The sequence below is a fragment of the Brassica napus genome, chromosome A5, assembly GCF_020379485.1.
Source record: "Brassica napus cultivar Da-Ae chromosome A5, Da-Ae, whole genome shotgun sequence".
In the NCBI taxonomy this organism is placed as follows: domain Eukaryota; kingdom Viridiplantae; phylum Streptophyta; class Magnoliopsida; order Brassicales; family Brassicaceae; genus Brassica; species Brassica napus.
Window position 1 is genome coordinate 2,490,166 of NC_063438.1, and position 20,572 is coordinate 2,510,737.

A 20,572-nucleotide genomic window follows, 5' to 3' on the forward strand; every position below is an offset into this window, starting at 1 on the left:
GACCTAAACGAAAAAAACACCAAAAAATTGAACGGGATGAATAATGAAAAATTTTAGGAAAAAATATCAGCTGAATAAACATTTAATTGTCACAAGCTAACAGAGAAAAAACACCCTCAGACCTTGAAACAATGGCTTATACAGCTTTTTGAAAAATCCACACATCAACAGCCGCTCTGAATCACAATCTCGAACCCGCATGTCCATCCAAGATTCCAACATCACCTCCAATAGTAATACGAGAGTAATCTCAATTCGAACATCTACCCTTTTCGGTTTTGGAGTTTGATTCTCAGTGGTTGGTTGGATTGTGCAGGTTCAACGAGACGAGTTTCATACGAAGGTAGCTTGCTCTGTGTCGGGAACTTGCTTATGTAATGGACCCCTCGTCAATTCTCTGAGATCACCCCTGTTAGGTAGTTGAAATGAAACCTCCCTCTTCTCTAAAAGACAACAGCTCGAGTCTTTAAGCTATGTAGATACTTTAGTCATTGGTTTCTCTGTCTTGGATTCTAACCAATTTGATGTCGCAACCTGATGTTGCTTTTTTAATTGTTTTGAGTGAACGTTATGTGCTTTTTGATGTTCATTGTCATCAAAAGGGGTTTGATCAAACATGTGGTACATGTATGATTGAGAGGTTGTAGTATGTGTTTGAAAGGTATTCTATGTTGTTATTGCTCTTATGCTCGTTGTCTGTATAGTTTATGAATAAGTCCTTTCGATAAGCAGTTGCTAAACGTATCTTCCATGGATGCAGCTTGCCTATCTTCCAGACTGTTCGACCTATTCCAGGTAATATTATTTGTTCGTGTTCATTTGAACAACTAGATTTGCATGTTAGCATCAACGTCAGGATTTATTATATATGTATTCTGTTGAGCTGTGTTTCTTTCATTTCAGAGCTCTTAATTGTTGGTTGTGGAAGGAACATTCACCCCGTAACTCCCGAGGTCCGTCAGTTTGTGAAGTCTATTGACATGAAGCTAGAAACCGTTGATTCTGTATGTTTTCTTCTAATCCCTTACAGCATACTCTAGTCCCACACAAGCCTAATTCTTATATTGATTACTTGATTCAGAGGAACGCTGCATCAACTTACAACATTCTGAATGAAGAAGGAAGGGTTGTTGCTGCTGCATTGCTTCCATATGGAGTTGCATCTTAAAGAATTTTTTAAAAAAAGCTAGCAACTCGAGCTCGGTCTGTACAACTGTAGATGAATGTCGACACTTTATCTCTTGTGAAAATAAACCGAAACACATCGGATTTTTCTTGCTTCTCGAGGTTAATAACAGACGTTGTAACAAACATGAACCTTTTCATTGCATTTCTCACCTTTCTATATATCTCGGAGTTTGCTTATGTGATGACTTTTATGGCGCAATAGGTCTAACACAATGAAAGAAATGTCCACAACCTTTTTAAAATATAATTCCTTCGTTTCAAAATGATTCATGTTTTCCAAAAAAATGTTTCAAAAAATACATTTTTATAATTCTGTAAACTTTGAAAACGTTAAATGCGTATTAAATTTTTATTGGCGAAAGATAGTTAAATTTATAATTAAATTTAATGTTTTACTAATGTGTGAATTTTTTTAAACATTAACCATTTTGAAACGAAAGGAATAAATGATGTTAACATGGGATTCAGACAATACTAATATAAAGCACATTTCGAGATATTTAAAATTATTTTATTGTATCAAGCCACAAAGTTACATATTTTCCACATTAAATCTATGTAAACTATCACAACCTATGACTTTTACTATGATACATAACAAAAGAGAGAAAGATCAAGCAACGGCGGCCAAAACACCAACAAATGGAGCAACTGTGACGGTCACAGGCTCACTTTGCTGAAAATTAGTCCTCGCATCTCCATAAGCATCGTTCGCGTCGGGTCCTCCCACAAGTGCTCCGGTTAGTACGTTAGGGTTTGGTGCAGGATTGTTATACCAATTGTTCATTCCGTCATTGCACGTCACGGCGGTGCTGTTCTGTTTGATCGACACTATAGAGGCTCCTCTATGGTGTGGACTCTTTGGATAGTTGGTTCCGAATCCAACCATGTAGCTCATGCTCTTCGGGTTTGATCCAAGTATGTAGTCTACCTATATAAACCAATATTATCATGTGTAAATTGTTAGGCAATAAATATCGTTCGTGGTACTAGGCAATACCATAGTACGTTTTAGCTACCTGAGTACGGGCGTGGTAAAGAAGATCAGCAGCTTGAAAAGTTCCACTGGGACAGTTGATGGGTGTGTTGCCGGCTTTAAGATACTTAGAATAAGCAGCGAGGACGAAGCTAGCGGTGGTGGTGTATTGGAGGTTGTTCCACGGCAAGAACCAAAGCAAACCACCCGGAGTCACCTTAACGTTATTGGAGCCCATTTGAACACAGTTGCAAATGAAATACTCAGCCATATTCTTGAAATCTTGCAACTTATCGCCGGTGTTTCCTCCCCTTTCGAGTGCAAGCTGCATTTGCAATTAAAAAAGTTAAAGTTTTGTTTGTTTCTTGTCAGACAAATTAATGAAAATAGACATATAACCTACCTTGGCCATCAAGACTTGTGCACCCACGAACTTATCATCCCATGCAAAAATAGTCCTTTGACCTCCGGTACCATATTCTTCCATTAAATAGTCGAGATAAGTCTGGTCATCAGTGGCACGGTGGAGCCAAGCCGCGGCCCAGAATAACTCATCTTGGTATCCGCTGCTCGGGTAGAAGCCACCTGCGTTAGTTATGGAGCTTTGGTAGAGCCCAGGGTAAGCCTTGGCGAATTCAAATAGATCTTTTGCATGACCAATAAGTTTTGCGCTATAGGCTGCATCATATTGGGCAAAGGCTAGTGAAGCTGCAGCCATAGCTGCAGCTGTCTCGCCTGCTAGGTCAGCACCGGGATGCTGAGCATCAATGCGGTAAGAAGGACGGGGAGTTGTCATGTCCTCGGGTCTCATCCAGCACGCATGGTCCGAGTTGCCGTCTCCCACTTGTCCGTAAAGAACATTGGGCTCTGGGTGGGCGTTGATGAGATAGTCAGTGGCCCATTTGATAGCCGCAAGGACGTTGTCGTGCTCTTTATAAGTCTTAAGCTCCGATTCCATCTCTACACTGCTCCATGCTAGCATTGTGGTCGTGAACGCCATTGAGAATCCAAACTTCATGTTGTCTCCAGCATCATAGTACCCTCCAGTGAGATCAACCTGTTTTTGCTACAGTCGTCAGCACATTTTGATATATTTTACTTACTATACTAAAAGTCTAAAAAGAAGTGAGATGGATTTAAATTACATGGGCATCAGAACCGTCTCTAAGTGCAGAATCTCCTCTCCAGTTGACTCTTTGGTTCGGCGGCAATTTTCCAGAGCGTTGAGCTTCGAAATACAAAAGACTCTTTGTGAGAGCTTCTCCATAATTAGCCCCATGAGTCATCGGCATTGACAATAACGCAATGAAAAGAGTACTTGTCCATAAGCATTGTGAAGAGCCACTTCTCAGTTGAGACATCGTTTTTCTAATTAATCTTATGACCAACTTTTACTTGTGTTTACTTGTATCTATCTATGTGTGCAACTATTTATAGGTAATCTATAAGATGGTATCTATAGCTAATTAAGAATAATATAATTACAATTTTCTAATCAGTCACTAATTACAATTTTCTAGTAAAAAAATATTATTATTTAGATATGTGTTATCCGTGAAATTGTGTTTTGGTCACATAGTTGACCATATATATAGTCAACTAGTTGACTATGGATATATATGGATGGATCTATATGACCAAAACACAATTTTACAGATAACACATATCTAAATGATAATACTTTTTGACTAGAAAATTGTAATTAGTTCTCTTTCTTATTTTATATCTTAAGTATATCCATAGTCAAACTATAGGGATTTTTTTCAAAATTGACTCAAAACTTAAAGTCAATGCAAAACTAATCCATGATTTTTTTGAAATTTTTATTTTCTTACTCACCTCAAAAATTTGGATTATTCACGAAAATGTTATTATTATGTTTTTCTTTACGAAAATAAGTATTTTACTCTATCATTTTCATCAATTATTTACAATATTATCATTGTCATCAATACACCAACCACTATTCACATTATTACTTAATTTAACAGATTAAAACCGATTTAGATCGATTTCAATCGAATTTTAAAAAAATCGCTTCGGATAGAACTGATTTGCCGCCTAGACGGAGGCGTAGGTGAAGCCTAGAACAATTTTTAGAACCAAGGTTATATCACAAATTCACCTAATTATATAGTATACCAAAGTTTTTTTTTTTAACAAAAGAAAACAAAGATACTAATAACGAAAAGTACAAGAAAATAATTTAAACAAATCACATAACAATCAAAAAGACCTAAACGAAAAAGACCAAAATTTTAACTTAACGAATAAAGAAAAATTTATGAAAAAGTATGAGAGGAATAAACACTTAATTGCCACAAATTAACAAGAAAAAAACACCCTCAAACCTTGAAACGATGGCCTATACAACTATCGAAAAAATCACACATCAACAGCCGCTCAAGAAATCACAATCTCGAACCCACATGCCCATCCAACATCACCTACAATAGTAATACGAGGAAGAGCAAGAACAAGATTTCCTTTTTCAAAAGTCATTACAAAAACATGTGTAACCAGCAAAAGAGGGTAACAGTCGTAAGTACCTATATCACTAAACCTTAAGATGTTAGTGCAAAGATGACACTACAATTGAGTAATGCAGAAGATAAATCAGGAGACAAAATAGAAACAAGCAACCAACTATTTCTTTATTAGAAATCGCCTAAACAATCTTTTACAATATTTGCATATCAGCTTTACACAGCATGTTAACACCCTAACAGCTGCTACTGAAAGATTTCTAATCTACCTAAACTTGTTTTTCTGTCGTCAGTACTTCAGCAACTGTTTCAGCATGACCCAAGAACACCCCTAAGGGATTTTCACTCTTCCTCTATAATAATAGCCAATGTCTTATGGAATTCACACGACTCATAGCTCTTTTATAGTGATCTCCACGTTCCTGAAACCCTAGCCTCCAATGAACATGGATATGGACAATTTTCATATCAATAAGTACACTTTCCTTTTTCTTAAAATGTACTTATTCCTCAAGACATAAACTTGCTCCCCAAGTTCAGCTCTTACCTTTTCTCCATGGTATAAACTTGCTCCTCAAGTTTATTCCACGCCAGCTCAGTTTATTGCTTCCACATGGTCTCTACCACTCCGCATGCCTTCTGGTTCACTCTTTGACACATATTGTCTCAACAACCTCTTCAACGATTACGTCAAGACATAAACCCTCAGTTTATCCTTCTCCATCTCAGCATATCTTGCATCCACATGGTAACCAATACTCCGCATGTATTATGTAGTAACGACTAATACATATAGTATCAGTGACTTCGTCACCTAGTTAGTCACGGAAAATTATTGACATCTACAAGCTCCCACTTGCATCTTCATCTTCAGAAGAAGAAAGAAAGAAAAAACAAAACTCTATAACCAGAAAAATAATTATTTGTTAAGATGAAAACCTTAATTAATAAGCATATTGTGCACCGAAAGCACATAATTTGTTAGTTAACCACCAAAAATGTACTACTGTTGCTTGTAGATGAAGAAGAGTCATGTCCTGATTTTCTTTTCTCGTAGCTTCAAATGCAATCAGTAAGCACGAGTTTCATAATTTATGGCACATGCAAACACTGTCGAATCAGTGAATAATAATTGTTTAGAAATAGTAATACATATCACTGGCACTCGCATATTTATGGAGCTCATGGGTTTCATCCTAATAAGAGGTGATGACTATGTAGAAAAACTCAAGAACTTCGTTTGATCTTTTGCACCTCGAGCTCGATCTGTATAACTTTAGATAAACGGAAACACATCCGATTTTTTCTTGCTTCTCGAGCTTAATAACAGAAGTTACATTTTCAAAATATCTATAATTATTTTATTTTCACGGCAAGTTACATTTTTTTGTTTTGAAACTTACGAAGTTACATTTTCCACTTTAAAAACTATGTTAATGAACAACCTATGACTTTTATTATGATATATATATAAAACAAAAGAGAGAGAAATCAAGCAATGGCGGCCAAAACACCAACAAATGGAGCAACGGTGGCTGGCACAGGCTCACTGTGCTGGAAATCAGTCCTCTCATCTCCGAAAGCATCGTTCTCGTCGGGTCCTCCCACGAGTGCTCCGGTTAGTACGTTAGGGTTTGGTGCAGGACTGTGATACCAATCGTTGAACCCTGCATTGCACTCCACAGCGGTTCTGTTCTTTTTGATCGACACTATAGAGGCTCCTCTATGGTGTGGTCTCTTAGGATAATTGGTTCCGAATCCAACCATGTAGCTCATGTTCTTGGGGTTTGAGCCAAGTATGTAGTCTACCTATATAAATTAATATAGCATGTGTAAACCAGTCACGGATATAGACAAGCGAAGATTAGTATAAGGTACTCTGAAATTTTAAAAGTAAATATACAATAGCCATAAGCGCCTTAATTATTAAAAACATTTTTTTATTAAAATTCTTACTAAGTTATCTATAACCCGAAAATTTCAGCGCAAAGCCTAGGTAACCACTTAAGGAATATATATATCACTATCAGTATATGAAATGTTTTTTAAGTTATTCATATGAGATAGAAAGTTATGAATTTTCATAGTGATGATTATTTGAGGAAAATTAATATCTTCTTTTAAAGGAAATGTTGTGTGGGTGCCACTATATATACATGTTTAAACTACCTGAGCACGAGCGAGGTTACGAAGATCAGAAGCTTGAAGAGATCCACCGTGACATTTTATGGATGCATTAGCGGCTTTAAGATACTTTGAATAGGCAGAGAGGACAAAGGAAGCGGCCGTGGTGTATTGGAGGTTGTTCCACGGCAAGAACCAAAGCAAACCTCCCTGAGTTATCTTAACGTTATTGGAGCCCTTTTGAGCACAGTTGCAAATAAACTGCTCAGCCATACTCTTGTACTCTTCCATCTTCTTGTTGATATTTACTTTCCCTTCAAGTGAAAGCTGCATTTGCAAAATAAAATTACGTTTTGTTTGCTTCTTGTCACAAAAGTTAGTGAAAATAGACATATAACCTACCTTGGCCATCAAGACTTGTGCACCCACGAACTTATCATCCCATGCAAAAACAGTCCTTGAACCTCCGGTATTAGATGCTTCATTTAAATAGTTGAGATAAATCTGTTTCTTAGTGGCACGGTGGAGCCAAGCCGCGGCCCATAATAGCTCATCTTCGTAGCCGCTGCTCGCGTAGAAGCCACCTGCGTTAGATATGGAGCTTTGGTAGACGCCAGGGTGAGCCTTGGCGAATTCAAATAGATCTTTTGCGTGACTAATGAGTTTTTTGGCATAGGCTGCGTTATATGGCGCAAAAGCTACAGAAGCTGCAGCCATAGCTGCAGCTGTCTCGCCTGCTAGGTCAGCACCTGGATGCTGAGCATCAATGCGGTAAGAAGGACGTGGAGTTGTCATGTCCTCGGGTCTCATCCAGCACGCATGGTCCGAGTTCCCGTCTCCCACTTGTCCGTAAAGAACATTGGGCTCTGGGTGGGCTTTGATAAGATAGTCAGTGGCCCATTTGAGAGCTGCAAGGACGTTTTTGTGCTCTTTATGAGCCTTAAGCTGCGATGCCATCTCAACACTGCTCCATGCTAGCATTGTCGTCGTGAACGCCAATGGGAATCCAAACTTCATGTTGTCTCCAGCGTCATAGTACCCTCCAGTGAGATCAACCTGTTTGTTGCAGTTAGCACATATGATGTATTTTACTTACTATACTAAAAAGAAGTGAAATGGATTTAAATTACATGGGCATCAGAACCGTCTCTAAGTGCAGAGTCTCCTCTCCAGTTAACTCTTTGGTTTGATGGCAATTTTCCTGAGCGTTGAGCTTCGAAATAGAAAAGACTCTTTGTGAGAGCTTCTCCATAATGTCTAGAGACAGCTCCAAGAGTCATCGACGACATTGATAATAACAAAATGCAAATATTACTTGTCCATAAGCATTGTGAAGATCTGTTTTTCAATTGAGACATTGTTTTCTAATTAATCTTATACGATTTCAAGACCAAATGCACAACTTTTTACTTGTGTTGACATATCTATGCGTGTGTGTGCATTCAATTATTTATAGAGAATCCATAAGATGGAATCCATGGCTAATTAAGGATCATTAATTACTTTTTCACTCAAAAAATTACTAGTTAAAAATTTAGCTTAAACCTCATAGTATTATAGATCTTCACATTATTCAAAAAGATGTAGATTTTTTTTTTTTTTTTTTTGTAACATTCAAAAAGATGTAGATAATGTTGTGAAAATATGAATTAAATGCCATTTGATATGTGTATGTGTGTGAATTTGTTTTTTGTCAACATCTGTACTATTAAAACAGAATTCATATTATGATTGATAAAATTTAACTTAAACCTCATAGTATTATAGATCTTTACATTATTCAAAAATATGTAGATAAAGTTGTAAAAACATTAATTAAATATCATTTGATATGTGTATGTGTGAATTTGTTTTTTTTTGTCAACATCTATACTACTAAAACAAAATTCCTATTAAGATTGATAAAATTTAGCCTATATCTCATAGTATTATAGATCTTCACATTATCCTAGTATTATAGATCTTCACATTATTCAAAAAGATGCAGATATAGTTGTGAAAATATTAATTAAATTCCATTTGATATGTGTATGTGTGTGAATTTGTTTTTTTTTTGTCAATATCTATACTATTAAAACAAAATTCCTACTATGATCCTTAAAACATATCAAAATAACTCATAATTAAATTATTATGTTAATAATTAAATATATGTAAATAACCTAATATATAAATTACTTTATATATTATAAATTAATATAAGTACTTATAGTTAAAATAGCAAAATAAAATATATTCAGTGATTCATATATCTAGATGGGAAAATCACATAAGATCTTATAACTAACTTGGTTTAATTGAGTTAAACAGTCTCACTATAAACTAAATGAGTTTAAATGGAACAATTTACTTATATTAACATCCATAACATTATATTTGATGTGTTTTTATTAGATTTTTATATTTATATTCCGCGTTTTTAAAGCGTGGATCAAAATTTGGTATGTATGTGACTTTTATTTATAGACCTATATTTATGCTCAGGGAAAAAAAAAACTAAGCTATCTTTAAACTATAATTTCTTAATCTAATTTTTCTATCGTATGTTTATCCATATTGTTACTGCAGTGAATCTTACATTTTGTATAAGATTTTAATTTCGTTTTTTTCTTTTTGACTTCTAAACTTATTTTTTTGACTTTTATTGATTCGTTTTTCTTTTCTTTTTGTCGACTTAAAGTATTCTCTAATTAGTTTTCCTTAAAGTTGCAATTACGAAAACATGTGTAAGCAGCCAAAGAGGATGACAGTTTTCAATACCTATATCACTAGACCTAAAGCTATAGAAAATCATAATCACAAAATCTCTATAACCATATGCAGAAAAAATGGTTGCATAGGCCATGTGTTCAGATGAAAACCTTGATTAATAAGCATATTATGGACCTAAAGCTCATAATTTCTTAGTTAACAACCAACAATGTATGCTGTTCAGCATGTTCTTGTATATGAAGAAAAGTCGTGTCTTTTACCAAAAAAAAAAAAAAAAGAGTCGTGTCCTGATTTTATTTTCTGGTAGGTTTAAATGTAATCAGTGAGTACGAATTTCATATTTGGCACGTGCAAACACTGTCGAATCCGTGAAGAATAAGTTAGCAACATAGTTGTCACAGAAATAGTAGAGAAGTCTCAAATAGTAATACATCACACACACACTGGCACTCGCATTTATGGAGCTCATGGGTTTCTTCCTAACATTATTAATATTGAGTAAGAAGTGGTGACTATGTAAATAACATATGATCAAAACTCAAAGTATTCTGCATATGTCAAAAAGAATATAAAACACAGTCGAGCTCAAATGAAATTTCAATATTCTTCTGTAACTTTTTTGTTATCACTATAAATTGTGTATAGATTAACTGTAAATTAATTAAAAATAATCCATAATCTAAACCAAAGATATAAATAAAGTTTACGTTGATAAATCATATACAAATATATGTTTTTTTTTGTCGACAAAAATATATGTATATATATTCATAGTATCAAACCATTTTGTTTGGTTTTATTCTTCAAAGAAGTAGTTTGCTAAATCAAAGTATATACATGTTTTACACAAGAAAAGCAAAGAAAAATCAAACCTTGTCTTGTCCTAAAAGACAACTTTCCTGGTAATAGTGACAACGTTGCTTCCTGCTATTTCGTGTGGAGGCAACCTAAGCGATGACTAAGGTGTGTTATAAATTGATAATTGAAAGAGAGGTTCCAATAAGCTAAACTCATAAGTCAAAACTAGTAAGTGTGAATAATTGACAGAAACTTTCCTAAAACTAATTCATAAACTTTATGCAAAATAACATATATCTAAGAGATATATCCGTCAAGAACTATAGGAGATTTCTAATGTATATCCAGAGCCGGCTCTTATCTATTGCAACATGGACATTTACCATGAGTCCATGAGTCTATAATTTTTTGTACTTTGTTTTAAAGGTCAATTCAAACAGTAAAAATTATCAAAAAAATTCACAATTAAGTAAATTTAATTTATTTATTAAAAATAAATAAAAATCTATATTTTTACCATTAGTTTTGAGATATTTTTTTATTTATCTCAGGTCTTAGAGTTCAAATTAAAAAAAATATAAAAAAGAAAAAGAGAAATTCCCTAGAATAACAATTTTTAAGTTTTTGTTACAAAATTAGGTCCTAATACATTTTTACCCAAATAAGAAATAAGTATTAAAATTTTTAAAATAAAAAGAGGTTATTTTGGTTATTTTCTTTCTTGAGTGCTATTTTGTGACAAAAACTTAAAAATACGATTTGAAAAAATTACCCAGAAAAATATAGAAAATATTTATAAAATGGTCTATATTTTGTGTTTCACCCAAGGCTATTACACTGTGTATATCTTATTACAAAAGTACAAGAATTCCTAAATGATTAATTAGAATAGTGTACGTTTAGTCTTACAGAGATGATTATTGTTCACCAAACCATTGTTTGAAAGACTAAAAACCACTTGTAGGAGACTTGGACCAACTTTTGTCGATGATGGCTTTAGGTATAGTGGGTAAGAAAATTGCAAAGTGGTGAAGAAAAAGAAATATCCGAGGAGTGTACCTGTAACGAAATCATTTATGGGCACTATTTAATACTCTCGTTCTCTAACTTTTACGACCTTACTTGGGCACAAGTCATTCTCTAACTTTATTCAGTGACGAATTTTTGTGGATGTGGCATCAATCGTATAATCGGTTGAAGTTACCATACATCAAATGGTTTCTTAATAAAAATCAAACAAACAAAGTTTTAAGCATTAGCTTTACGGCTTATCAAACAAGGATAAAATACAAATACTAAAATATAGATGCACTGATCTATACTATTATTTGCGAAGTAAATTTTTGAAATCGAGCTCTCACGTTAAAAGTTAGAGTGGTTAATAACGTTTATACCCTTAATGACTAAAATATATAAATAAATTAAAAAATAAAAACAAAAATTTAATTTATTTGATTAGATAATTGATTAAAGTTAATAATAGTAAGAATTATCCAAAATCTGAAAATATAATTTAAAAAGAGATAATTTCTATATATATTGTATTGTTATCTGAAAAAGTCTTTTAGTAAAAAATTAAAAACATAAACTAGATTAATAAATATTAATCAAATAAAATTCTTAATTATATAATTAAAAAAAGAATATTGAATTATCCAAATCTAAAAATATAATTAAAAGAATATATATTTTCTATATATATATATATTTAATTGTTATCTGAAAAAAGTCTTTTAGTAAAAAGTTAAAAAAAACATAAATTATATAATTAAATCTATACTATTATTTGCGAAGTAAGTTTTTGGAATCGAGCTCTCACGTTAAAAGTTAGAGTGGTTAACAACGTTTATACCCTTAATGACCAAAATCTATAAATAAATTTAAAAATAAAAACGAAATTTTAATTTATTTGATTAGATAATTGATTAAAATTAATAATAGTAAGAATTATCCAAAATCTGAAAATATAATTCGTTAAAAGTTAGAGTGGTTAATAACGTTTATACCCTTAATGACTAAAATATATAAATAAATTAAAAAATAAAAACAAAAATTTAATTTATTTGATTAGATAATTGATTAAAGTTAATAATAGTAAGAATTATCCAAAATCTGAAAATATAATTTAAAAAGAGATAATTTCTATATATATTGTATTGTTATCTGAAAAAGTCTTTTAGTAAAAAATTAAAAACATAAACTAGATTAATAAATATTAATCAAATAAAATTCTTAATTATATAATTAAAAAAAGAATATTGAATTATCCAAATCTAAAAATATAATTAAAAGAATATATATTTTCTATATATATATATATATTTAATTGTTATCTGAAAAAAGTCTTTTAGTAAAAAGTTAAAAAAAACATAAATTATATAATTAAATCTATACTATTATTTGCGAAGTAAGTTTTTGGAATCGAGCTCTCACGTTAAAAGTTAGAGTGGTTAACAACGTTTATACCCTTAATGACCAAAATCTATAAATAAATTTAAAAATAAAAACGAAATTTTAATTTATTTGATTAGATAATTGATTAAAATTAATAATAGTAAGAATTATCCAAAATCTGAAAATATAATTTAAAAATAGATAATTTCTATATATATTGTATTGTTATCTGAAAACGTCTTTGTGTATTTGTACTCTCTACACACAACTTCCCCCCAATTTGCACTCCATACCCTATTTCCCTTCAATTTTTTCCCCTTATCACTACCATTTTCCCCCAATTCAATGGTATCCCACTCTTTTCAGTATATTGCGCTTATTTGCTCAAAGTCTTTTAGTAAAAAATTAAAAACATAAACTATATTAATAAATATTAATCAAATAAAATTCTTAATTATATAATTAAAAATAGAATATTGAATTATCCAAAATCTAAAAATATAATTAAAAGAATATATATTTTCTATATATATATATATATTTAATTGTTATCTGAAAAAAGTCTTTTAGTAAAAATTTAAAAAAACATAAATTATATAATTAAATATTAATCAAATAAATTTTTTTAATTATATAAATAAAATAGAATATTAAGTTATTTTAAGATTTATTTTAGTAGAATGAATATAGTGTACAAATAATTTTTCAAAAATTTATGAAAATGTTTAAACCCGCATCGCGGGCAAAACACCTAGTATTATGTAAAAAGCTACATTACTTAAATTCTGATTTTGATACTTTCCTATCATCTAGTATGCAGCAATACATTTGTTCATTTTATTATATAAATGATGATTTTCTAAGGAATTTTTATATAAAAATAGCCAAAGCAAATCAGTTTAAACATTGGTAAAATCCAATTTTCAGAGTATAAATTCTTAGTATCCGCATTCATAAAGTATTTAATATATAATGTAAATATATTTTAGTTTGTTATTAATTTAAATAAAGAAATTTGAATCAGCAGTGACAAAAATAAATGTTTGTATTATTTCAATTAGTCCAAAATTTTCTATTTAAAAAGATTTTTTTCGTAGATGTGCTTCTCTCTCTTCTTCGTTCTCTTTCTAGGATCTTTCACGAAGAAAAGATCGAGATAAAACTTTTTGTTCTATCGTGCCTCTGGTGTATTTGGTCAGTTTGACGAGTACAACCGGCTTCTGATTCTGGTGGTTCATGGTCTTTTCGACAGAGTTGTCCGACTTTCGACTCCACGTCGTTTTCTTCTCGATGGCGACAGCAGCCTCATACCGGATTTTCCATGTTTTGTTGATTTAGATTTCCCGTTTTTCTATGTCCAATCACCTTTATTTCCTCAGCTTTGATTTCATTGCTTCCTCTCTTTGTTGTGAGCCGTTTCATTTTCGAGCTATTTTTTACCATTAAAAATGACAGATTCTCAAGCAGAAAGATCGACAGTGGTGGGATCGATTGTAGGCGATTCGTCTTTCTGGAAACATAGATCTGGTGTATGACTTGAACAACCGTGAAGATGGTTCCATAGTGAACGGTTTCTTCATCGGTATGGCTCTGTTTGATGATAGAGTTATGTTGAATCTCCCTTCGATCGTCGGTGGAAGATAGTTAGTCCTCTCTTTGTCCGTTTGTTGGATCTTTGTGTTTTTCTTGTCGGACTTATTCTCGTTGAACCATAATCCATAAATAAAATATTAGATGCAATTTTTTAAAAAAAATATATATTTTCTCTATTTCTATTTATTTTATTTTATTTTGAGATTTTGCTATTTATAATGTTTTATTCATTTGGCGGGTCCTACAGTAAGTTGTTTTCAAGATAAAAAATTAGAAGTTTTGTAGCTAACAGATAATATTTCGTCCTAATTCGGATAATTTGCGCCATTAATTTCAGTGTGACAGTACAATGAATACATTGATTGGCAACTGCGTATGTCTGTATTCCAAAGAAGACATTGCCGACAAATGTGGTAAAATATCGATAAACTTAAGTTTAAGCCTTTTAATTAATTAAAGAACAAATGTAATGACGACTACATAGCTAAAAAGCCTACGCATCGGAGGCGAAGGTTCCTTTCGTGAATAACTCAATCACGCCGGGAGGAACAATCAACGCAAGCAGAGGGTTTCCCGTCGGCACCGGCGGGACTTGAGCTCTGCACAGAGGACACGTGGACCGTTTCTCCAGCCACGGGTCGATGCAGCCGGCGTGGAAACAGTGGCTGCACGCCGTTAACCGCCTCATCTTCTCTCCCTCGGCCGCATCTTGAAGGCAAATAGAACAGTACGGCGACGAGTCATCTTCCTCCGCCGTTCTCTTCCCCCATCTCCGGCGGCGAATGGTGAATGTACGGTAGCGACGCCACGGACGGCTAGCGAGGAAACAAGCGAGTCTGAGGAAGAGACGGAGAGAGAAGACGACGACGGTGGCGATAATGAGGGATTCGCCGATCAACTGGGAGAATCTAATCACAGACTCGAGAAACATTCTCAGAGAAAGTGTTTTGAAGATTATGGCACAACTAACAAAGCTCTGTCTGAAGGTGTGTATTTATAAAGGTTTATCTTGATGAAACGGACGGTCTTGATTCAAAGTGTTGGGGCGTAACGGCGGCGATATAATATTTTTTTTTTGTAGCTTCGAAGCACGTACATAAAAAATCGTCAATTTTGATCGAATGGTTCGTCAATTGACTAATCATTAAATGTTTCAAAATGGTCACTGGTCATTAGAATTCTCCAGTCTACGTTTTATTTATATAACTAGGTAATAACCCGCGCCTTGCGCGGGATGTGATTATTAGTTTCGTTATTTTTAATAAAAAAGACAATAAATCTGTTTAATCTGGATATTGGTTAGGTTTTACGTTTTTTTGTTTTTAATCTTCTAAAATATAACTATTATTTTAAATTAATATTTATTTTAGTTTATTCGGTTAAAACATTTGATTTTTTGGTTTTTTCGGATAAAAACCTAAAATTAATATTATATGTTTATTTTCATATTATGAAGTTTAGATAGTTGTCATGTCGAACCAATAGTTTCATATTATAGTTTTTAAACAGATAATAGTTTAAGAAAAAGAAAAGAAAATTATTAAGACAAATCATTTCACTACAATTTGGTCGGTAGTGAAAGAAACATTAAGAAAAAATATTTCAACTTTCAAAAAAATTAGATACTTCAGCTGTGGTGAATACTTAGTTATAAGATGCTCACATCAAGGTGCACATGTATGTTTATGTAAGAAGTATATAAAAATAGTTAAAAAATATATAAAGATATTGTTAATTAATATTAAATGACATTTTTGTTTAGAATAATACATGAAAGATAAAATTAAAATTTATTTAAAATAAAAAAGACCTTGACATTAGTCATTTTTTCATTAAAAGAAAATAAAATTATATTCGTAAATAGGGGTGGACACATATCAAGTATCTGGATATTTGGAAGCATTCTTGTCAATTCGATCTTTAGCCACCTAGATATTCGGTGACTCCGATATCCGAAATGTTTTAGAATTTTAAAGAATATCCGATTTGATTCGTAAATAAAATAAAATTTTAAAAATAATTTAATAATAACATTTTATTACAAAAATAAAACATTATATAACCTTTTAATTTTAGTACCTAATATAATAAATTTATATTGTAAAACTGATATAAAGTATAATATATATAATTCTTTTCATATATGTATATATATGCATATAACATATCGAATTAGATATATGTTCCTAAAAATATTGGTATTAGTGATTTGCTTCTTTTTTGGATATTGTATTTTAGTATTTGATTTGTTTCGTAAAGTTTCAAATATCAAGATTTTTTGGTTCAAATCAAAACGGATAACAAATCGAATCAAAATTTATGAATACTTTGCTCAATTTTATCTGTAAACAATAAAAATAATATATATATAGTTTGGCTTTTGATTCGTTATCTATTTTTATTCGAACCGAAAAATCCAGAGTTTTATTGGAACTATGTATGTGAGTTTTATATTAAAAAAATCACAAAGTACATAGTGTGAACACATTTATGACTATAGTGTGAACGCGTTAGCATATTTATTATCAAATCATTGTGAGGCTGCCACGTGTCTATTATAATGTGAATGCATTTATTACAATGCTTCTCTTTTAATATATAAGGGATGGAGAGAATTGAGCTTAGCTTTAGATCAAATTAGTTTATTAACTAACAAAAAGCTCGTTTACAGTTATTAATAATATAAAAATCTGGTACAACAACAAACCCGCTCAACACACATTTAACGTAGTCAATTTTCCTACCTCTCGTACAAAATTCAAACAAAGTAACATAACTAACGTTATTGTCTCCACAAAACAAAAACAACGTTTTTCATTTATATAACGTTGGTAAGGGATATACGAAGCAGGCCATGGCTATTCAAATTAGGACCCAGCCAATAAATAATACTCCCTCCGTTTTTCTATATATGACGTTTTTGAAGAATTTTTTTGTTCCAAATTATTTGACGTTTTTAATTTTTTATGTAAAATTTATTACTAATTAATGCTAGATGACCAATGATATTATAGTTTCTATTTTATTATTGGTTAAACTGTGGTTAAATAAACAACTAATGATGTTTTTGTTTAAAAATTAAATATTTTTTAATCTATGTGCATAATCCTAAAGCGTCATGTATAAAAAAACGGAAGGAGTATATTTTTTTCGTCGGCTACTAGATTTAAACCAACAAGTGAATGCTAGCCAATAAAAAGAAAAACAGAAAGATAAGATATTGGATGTTTCTAATAACCATTAATGTAACATTAGTTTATAACATCAACAAAAAATAACACAAAACAAAACAAGCTCTACCTTGCACTAAAGATAGGTTCTGCATCAGGTCTAGACTGTGCTCTGCGTGTGTACTTCAGAAGCAAACCTTCCATAGAAAGTCTAGGAACTTGAAGATCCCTGCAACAACAACAAAACACAATCAATTTCATAAATCCCCCCAAAAAAACTCATAATCTGATCAAATCATTAACCTTAAGTAAGGCTCCAAGTCTTTCCACTCCCACTTCGGTCTATGTTTAAACAGCACAGCGAACCGTTCAGCTGGAGTTGACGGCAGAGACCTAACGCTAAACGTGTAAACCCTTGTCTCAATCCCAATCCTCTCAGTTAAAACCTCACCTTCAAGCATCTCGAACTTCTCTTCCATCCCTACTGGTATCTTCTTCTTCCACTCTTCCATAAACCTCTCTACCCTCATCTTCTCCTCTCTCAGTACCTGTCTAGCGAAGTGCAAGCACACAAGCCTCGGCTCCAACTTCCACTTGTTAGTCTCCTTCACCTCAGAGCCAAACACGCGCAAGCAGTGCCCCGCGAGTTGGGTAGGGAACTCATCAGCTACCAACGAACTCACAACTTCCTCTTTGTCTAGATCATCAAAAGACCAACTGTTCAGCACGCAGTTGTTAAGAAGCATTCTCAGAATCATGTCTAGGTAGCTCTCGTCTATAACCCTCCAGTAACCATCAATCTCAATAGCGGAAAGACTCTCCAACCCGCTGCGTAGCTCCTCATCGCTCGCTTGAATAATGTTAACCAAATCACTCCATGTGTACAAAACTCTATTCTTCTCTGACCCATCATCATCCATCATCATGGCATCTACTTCACCAGGACCAAAAGGGCTTTCCAAGAGAAGCTGCTTGAGTTTGTCGAGTTTGGGAGAAACCTCAACAAGCTCCATGTTACCAGGAGCAAGTTTGATGACGGATACTTTACCGTGAGCATCGTCTTGGATGAAGCCAGGGGAGTTTGAAGGAGGGATAAGGAACATGGAGTTAGAGTTGCCAACAAACTTGATTGCGTAAGTCTTGGACTTGGTGCAGAGAACAGCGTCCTCATCAGGAAGTCCTCTCAATGTTACCCTGAAGATCAAATACAAACAAATGGAATAGCTCTTAGTTCATGACCCTCTAATAGCACGTGCAAGTGGATCCGTTGAACATCCTCTGAATCTAAATCTAAAGATAAAAAATTAAATTCTAATTTTATAAAACTATATACATAATTTATAGTCTAAAAATTTAAAATTTTAAATATAGTGCTGATATTAAATTTGAATTTTATAATAGTCTAAAATTTAAAAATTTAATCTACAGGTCTAAAAATTTAAAATTAAATTCTAATTTTATAAAACTATATACATAATTTATAGTCTAAAAAAAAAATCTATGGTCTAAAAATTTAAAATTTAAAATTTAAAACTAATTCATTACATTTTAAACATACTGCTAATATTAAATTTTAATTTTGTAATAGTCTAAAATTTAAAAATTTAATCTACAGGTCTAAAAATTTAAAATTAAATTCTAATTTTATAAAACTATATACATAATTTACAGTCTAAAAATTTAAAATTTATGGTTTAAAAATTTTGAATTTTAAATTTAGAACTAATTCATTACATTTTAAATAAACCACTAATATTTTTTTTAAACAGAGTCTATAATGGATAATTAAATCAAACAAGGCCAAAGGCGTTCGGATCTTTTACCTTCCATTGAAGATATCTGAGACGAGATTGTCGTCAGCTTCGAGAAGAAGAAGATCATCGTGAGGTCCAAAGCACGGGTGATACGAAATCGGCACCGACGATCCGAGTCCCAGATTAATCACTGCTTCGGCTCCTCCACTGCTCCCACTTTCTTCCATCGCTAGGATTCGAGTAAAATCAAAGCGAAGATCGGAGCTCGCGACTGCAATCAAATCAAATAGCAGCGATGAGTCTAATGGTTTAGGGTGAGAGTGAGATCTAGAGGTTGGTTCTTCCCGCTCAACAGCTTCGCGCGCCTTTGTTGTGTTCAGCCACTTTCCGCTTAAGAGATCTAGAGGCCCAATTAATAGTAAGGCCCAATACTGCGAAAAGAAATACAAAACGGCACTCTGTCTATCATCTTGTATTCAAAACGGCACGGAAATTACAAGGACTCTTTATGCGTCGCAATAATCAATATGCAATTTTTGGTAGATTAGACCGTGATTAACTTCAGTCTCTTAACTGGAGTTCGTATAGTAATAGCATGATTAATAGAGATTTTTAGCGAAATATAAAAAATCGTCTCTTAAATTTTGTTTAAAACTCCACTATAAGAACCTCAATTCATGTTCTTAGTTTCGGTTAAAAGACGATTCTTAGCTTTTCTTAGATTTTAACTAAAAAAAAAATAAGAACCGTATTTTAAATAATATAAGAGTCGTCTCTTATCAAAAAAATGAAAAAATATATCAAATCATGAATTAAGAACCCCGACTAAAAGACTAAGGTTAATCATGCGATGCAAGATTGACAGTATTGTTGTAGGCATAACTGTCTGTTGTAGTCATGTGATACAGAGAGAACACTTCCATCGACCTTGAAATCATTGTTCACTAATATTTGTATGTAGTTGATCATAATATATAACAGAAACGGAGATTACTTAGTGATATAATTGACTATTTGATTGTTAAAAATATTTATAAAAAAAAACTCAAGTTTCACTATAACCTACACTCACAACTTTTAGCTATAGAGTAAATGACATGTAAGCCCAATGATAAAGCACTGTGATATAAGAGATAAAAGGCTTTAACTCAGGAGTGTCCAATACTGAGATAGAGAGAGAGCAAGGCCCAAAGTGAAGAATAGTAGGCCACGTGGATAAACCAAGAAGAAACAGACGAACAAGCGTGTGTGTAACGACGACGTATCGTATCACCTAACAAGTGTCGGCTTCCACCATCCACGAGCTCCAATCTTTTTTGTTTGCCGTCACATGCTTGTCTTTCCCTTTCTTTATAAAATGTATATACACTGGAATCA

General features: G+C 32.6%; 4 protein-coding genes and 1 pseudogene across 4 annotated transcripts; 1 reads left to right on the plus strand and 4 right to left on the minus strand.

Annotated features, from left to right (window-relative positions):
* The first annotated feature begins 199 nt into the window (after nt 1-199).
* On the plus strand, nt 200-1,365 carry LOC106453364 (annotated as a pseudogene).
* A 320-nt stretch (nt 1,366-1,685) lies between these two features.
* Nucleotides 1,686-3,582, minus strand: LOC106454578 (endoglucanase 12). The gene is made up of 4 exons (XM_013896695.3): nt 3,310-3,582; nt 2,568-3,221; nt 2,208-2,489; nt 1,686-2,119 (listed from the first exon to the last, which is right to left on the minus strand). The coding sequence occupies exons 1-4, from the start codon at nt 3,523-3,525 to the stop codon at nt 1,802-1,804; spliced, it is 1,470 nt and encodes a 489-aa protein (XP_013752149.1). The 5' UTR covers nt 3,526-3,582; the 3' UTR covers nt 1,686-1,801.
* A 2,464-nt stretch (nt 3,583-6,046) lies between these two features.
* On the minus strand, nt 6,047-9,702 carry LOC106454577 (endoglucanase 14-like). Its single transcript, XM_013896694.3, has 4 exons — nt 7,905-9,702; nt 7,177-7,830; nt 6,820-7,101; nt 6,047-6,459 (listed from the first exon to the last, which is right to left on the minus strand). Exons 1-4 carry the CDS (start codon nt 8,130-8,132, stop codon nt 6,142-6,144), a joined length of 1,482 nt encoding a protein of 493 aa, XP_013752148.2. The 5' UTR covers nt 8,133-9,702; the 3' UTR covers nt 6,047-6,141.
* Nucleotides 9,703-14,557: 4,855 nt separating this feature from the next.
* LOC106450788 (E3 ubiquitin-protein ligase EL5) lies at nt 14,558-15,290 on the minus strand. Its single transcript, XM_048780433.1, has one exon. The coding sequence runs from the start codon at nt 15,200-15,202 to the stop codon at nt 14,765-14,767; it is 438 nt and encodes a 145-aa protein (XP_048636390.1). The 5' UTR covers nt 15,203-15,290; the 3' UTR covers nt 14,558-14,764.
* Nucleotides 15,291-17,454: 2,164 nt separating this feature from the next.
* Nucleotides 17,455-19,582, minus strand: LOC106450787 (sister chromatid cohesion protein DCC1-like). The gene is made up of 3 exons (XM_013892551.3): nt 19,265-19,582; nt 17,745-18,635; nt 17,455-17,670 (listed from the first exon to the last, which is right to left on the minus strand). Exons 1-3 carry the CDS (start codon nt 19,420-19,422, stop codon nt 17,568-17,570), a joined length of 1,152 nt encoding a protein of 383 aa, XP_013748005.2. The 5' UTR covers nt 19,423-19,582; the 3' UTR covers nt 17,455-17,567.
* Nucleotides 19,583-20,572: the final 990 nt, after the last annotated feature.

Excerpts from the sequence above, each read along its gene's own strand:
- LOC106450787 (XM_013892551.3), bottom strand. The coding sequence starts at position 19,422 with ATGGAAGAAAGTGGGAGCAGTGGAGGAGCCGAAGCAGTGATTAATCTG. Across the intron at positions 18,636-19,264 it reads TCAGATATCTTCAATGGAAG|GGTAACATTGAGAGGACTTC; the intron begins GTAAAAGATCCG and ends TTTGATCTTCAG. Across the intron at positions 17,671-17,744 it reads GACTTGGAGCCTTACTTAAG|GGATCTTCAAGTTCCTAGAC; the intron begins GTTAATGATTTG and ends TTGTTGTTGCAG.
- LOC106450788 (XM_048780433.1), bottom strand. The coding sequence starts at position 15,202 with ATGTTTCTCGAGTCTGTGATTAGATTCTCCCAGTTGATCGGCGAATCC.
- LOC106454578 (XM_013896695.3), bottom strand. The coding sequence starts at position 3,525 with ATGTCTCAACTGAGAAGTGGCTCTTCACAATGCTTATGGACAAGTACT. Across the intron at positions 2,490-2,567 it reads CACAAGTCTTGATGGCCAAG|CTTGCACTCGAAAGGGGAGG; the intron begins GTAGGTTATATG and ends TTGCAAATGCAG. Across the intron at positions 2,120-2,207 it reads TTTACCACGCCCGTACTCAG|GTAGACTACATACTTGGATC; the intron begins GTAGCTAAAACG and ends TGGTTTATATAG.
- LOC106454577 (XM_013896694.3), bottom strand. The coding sequence starts at position 8,132 with ATGTCTCAATTGAAAAACAGATCTTCACAATGCTTATGGACAAGTAAT. Across the intron at positions 7,831-7,904 it reads GAGACGGTTCTGATGCCCAT|GTTGATCTCACTGGAGGGTA; the intron begins GTAATTTAAATC and ends TGCAACAAACAG. Across the intron at positions 7,102-7,176 it reads CACAAGTCTTGATGGCCAAG|CTTTCACTTGAAGGGAAAGT; the intron begins GTAGGTTATATG and ends TTGCAAATGCAG.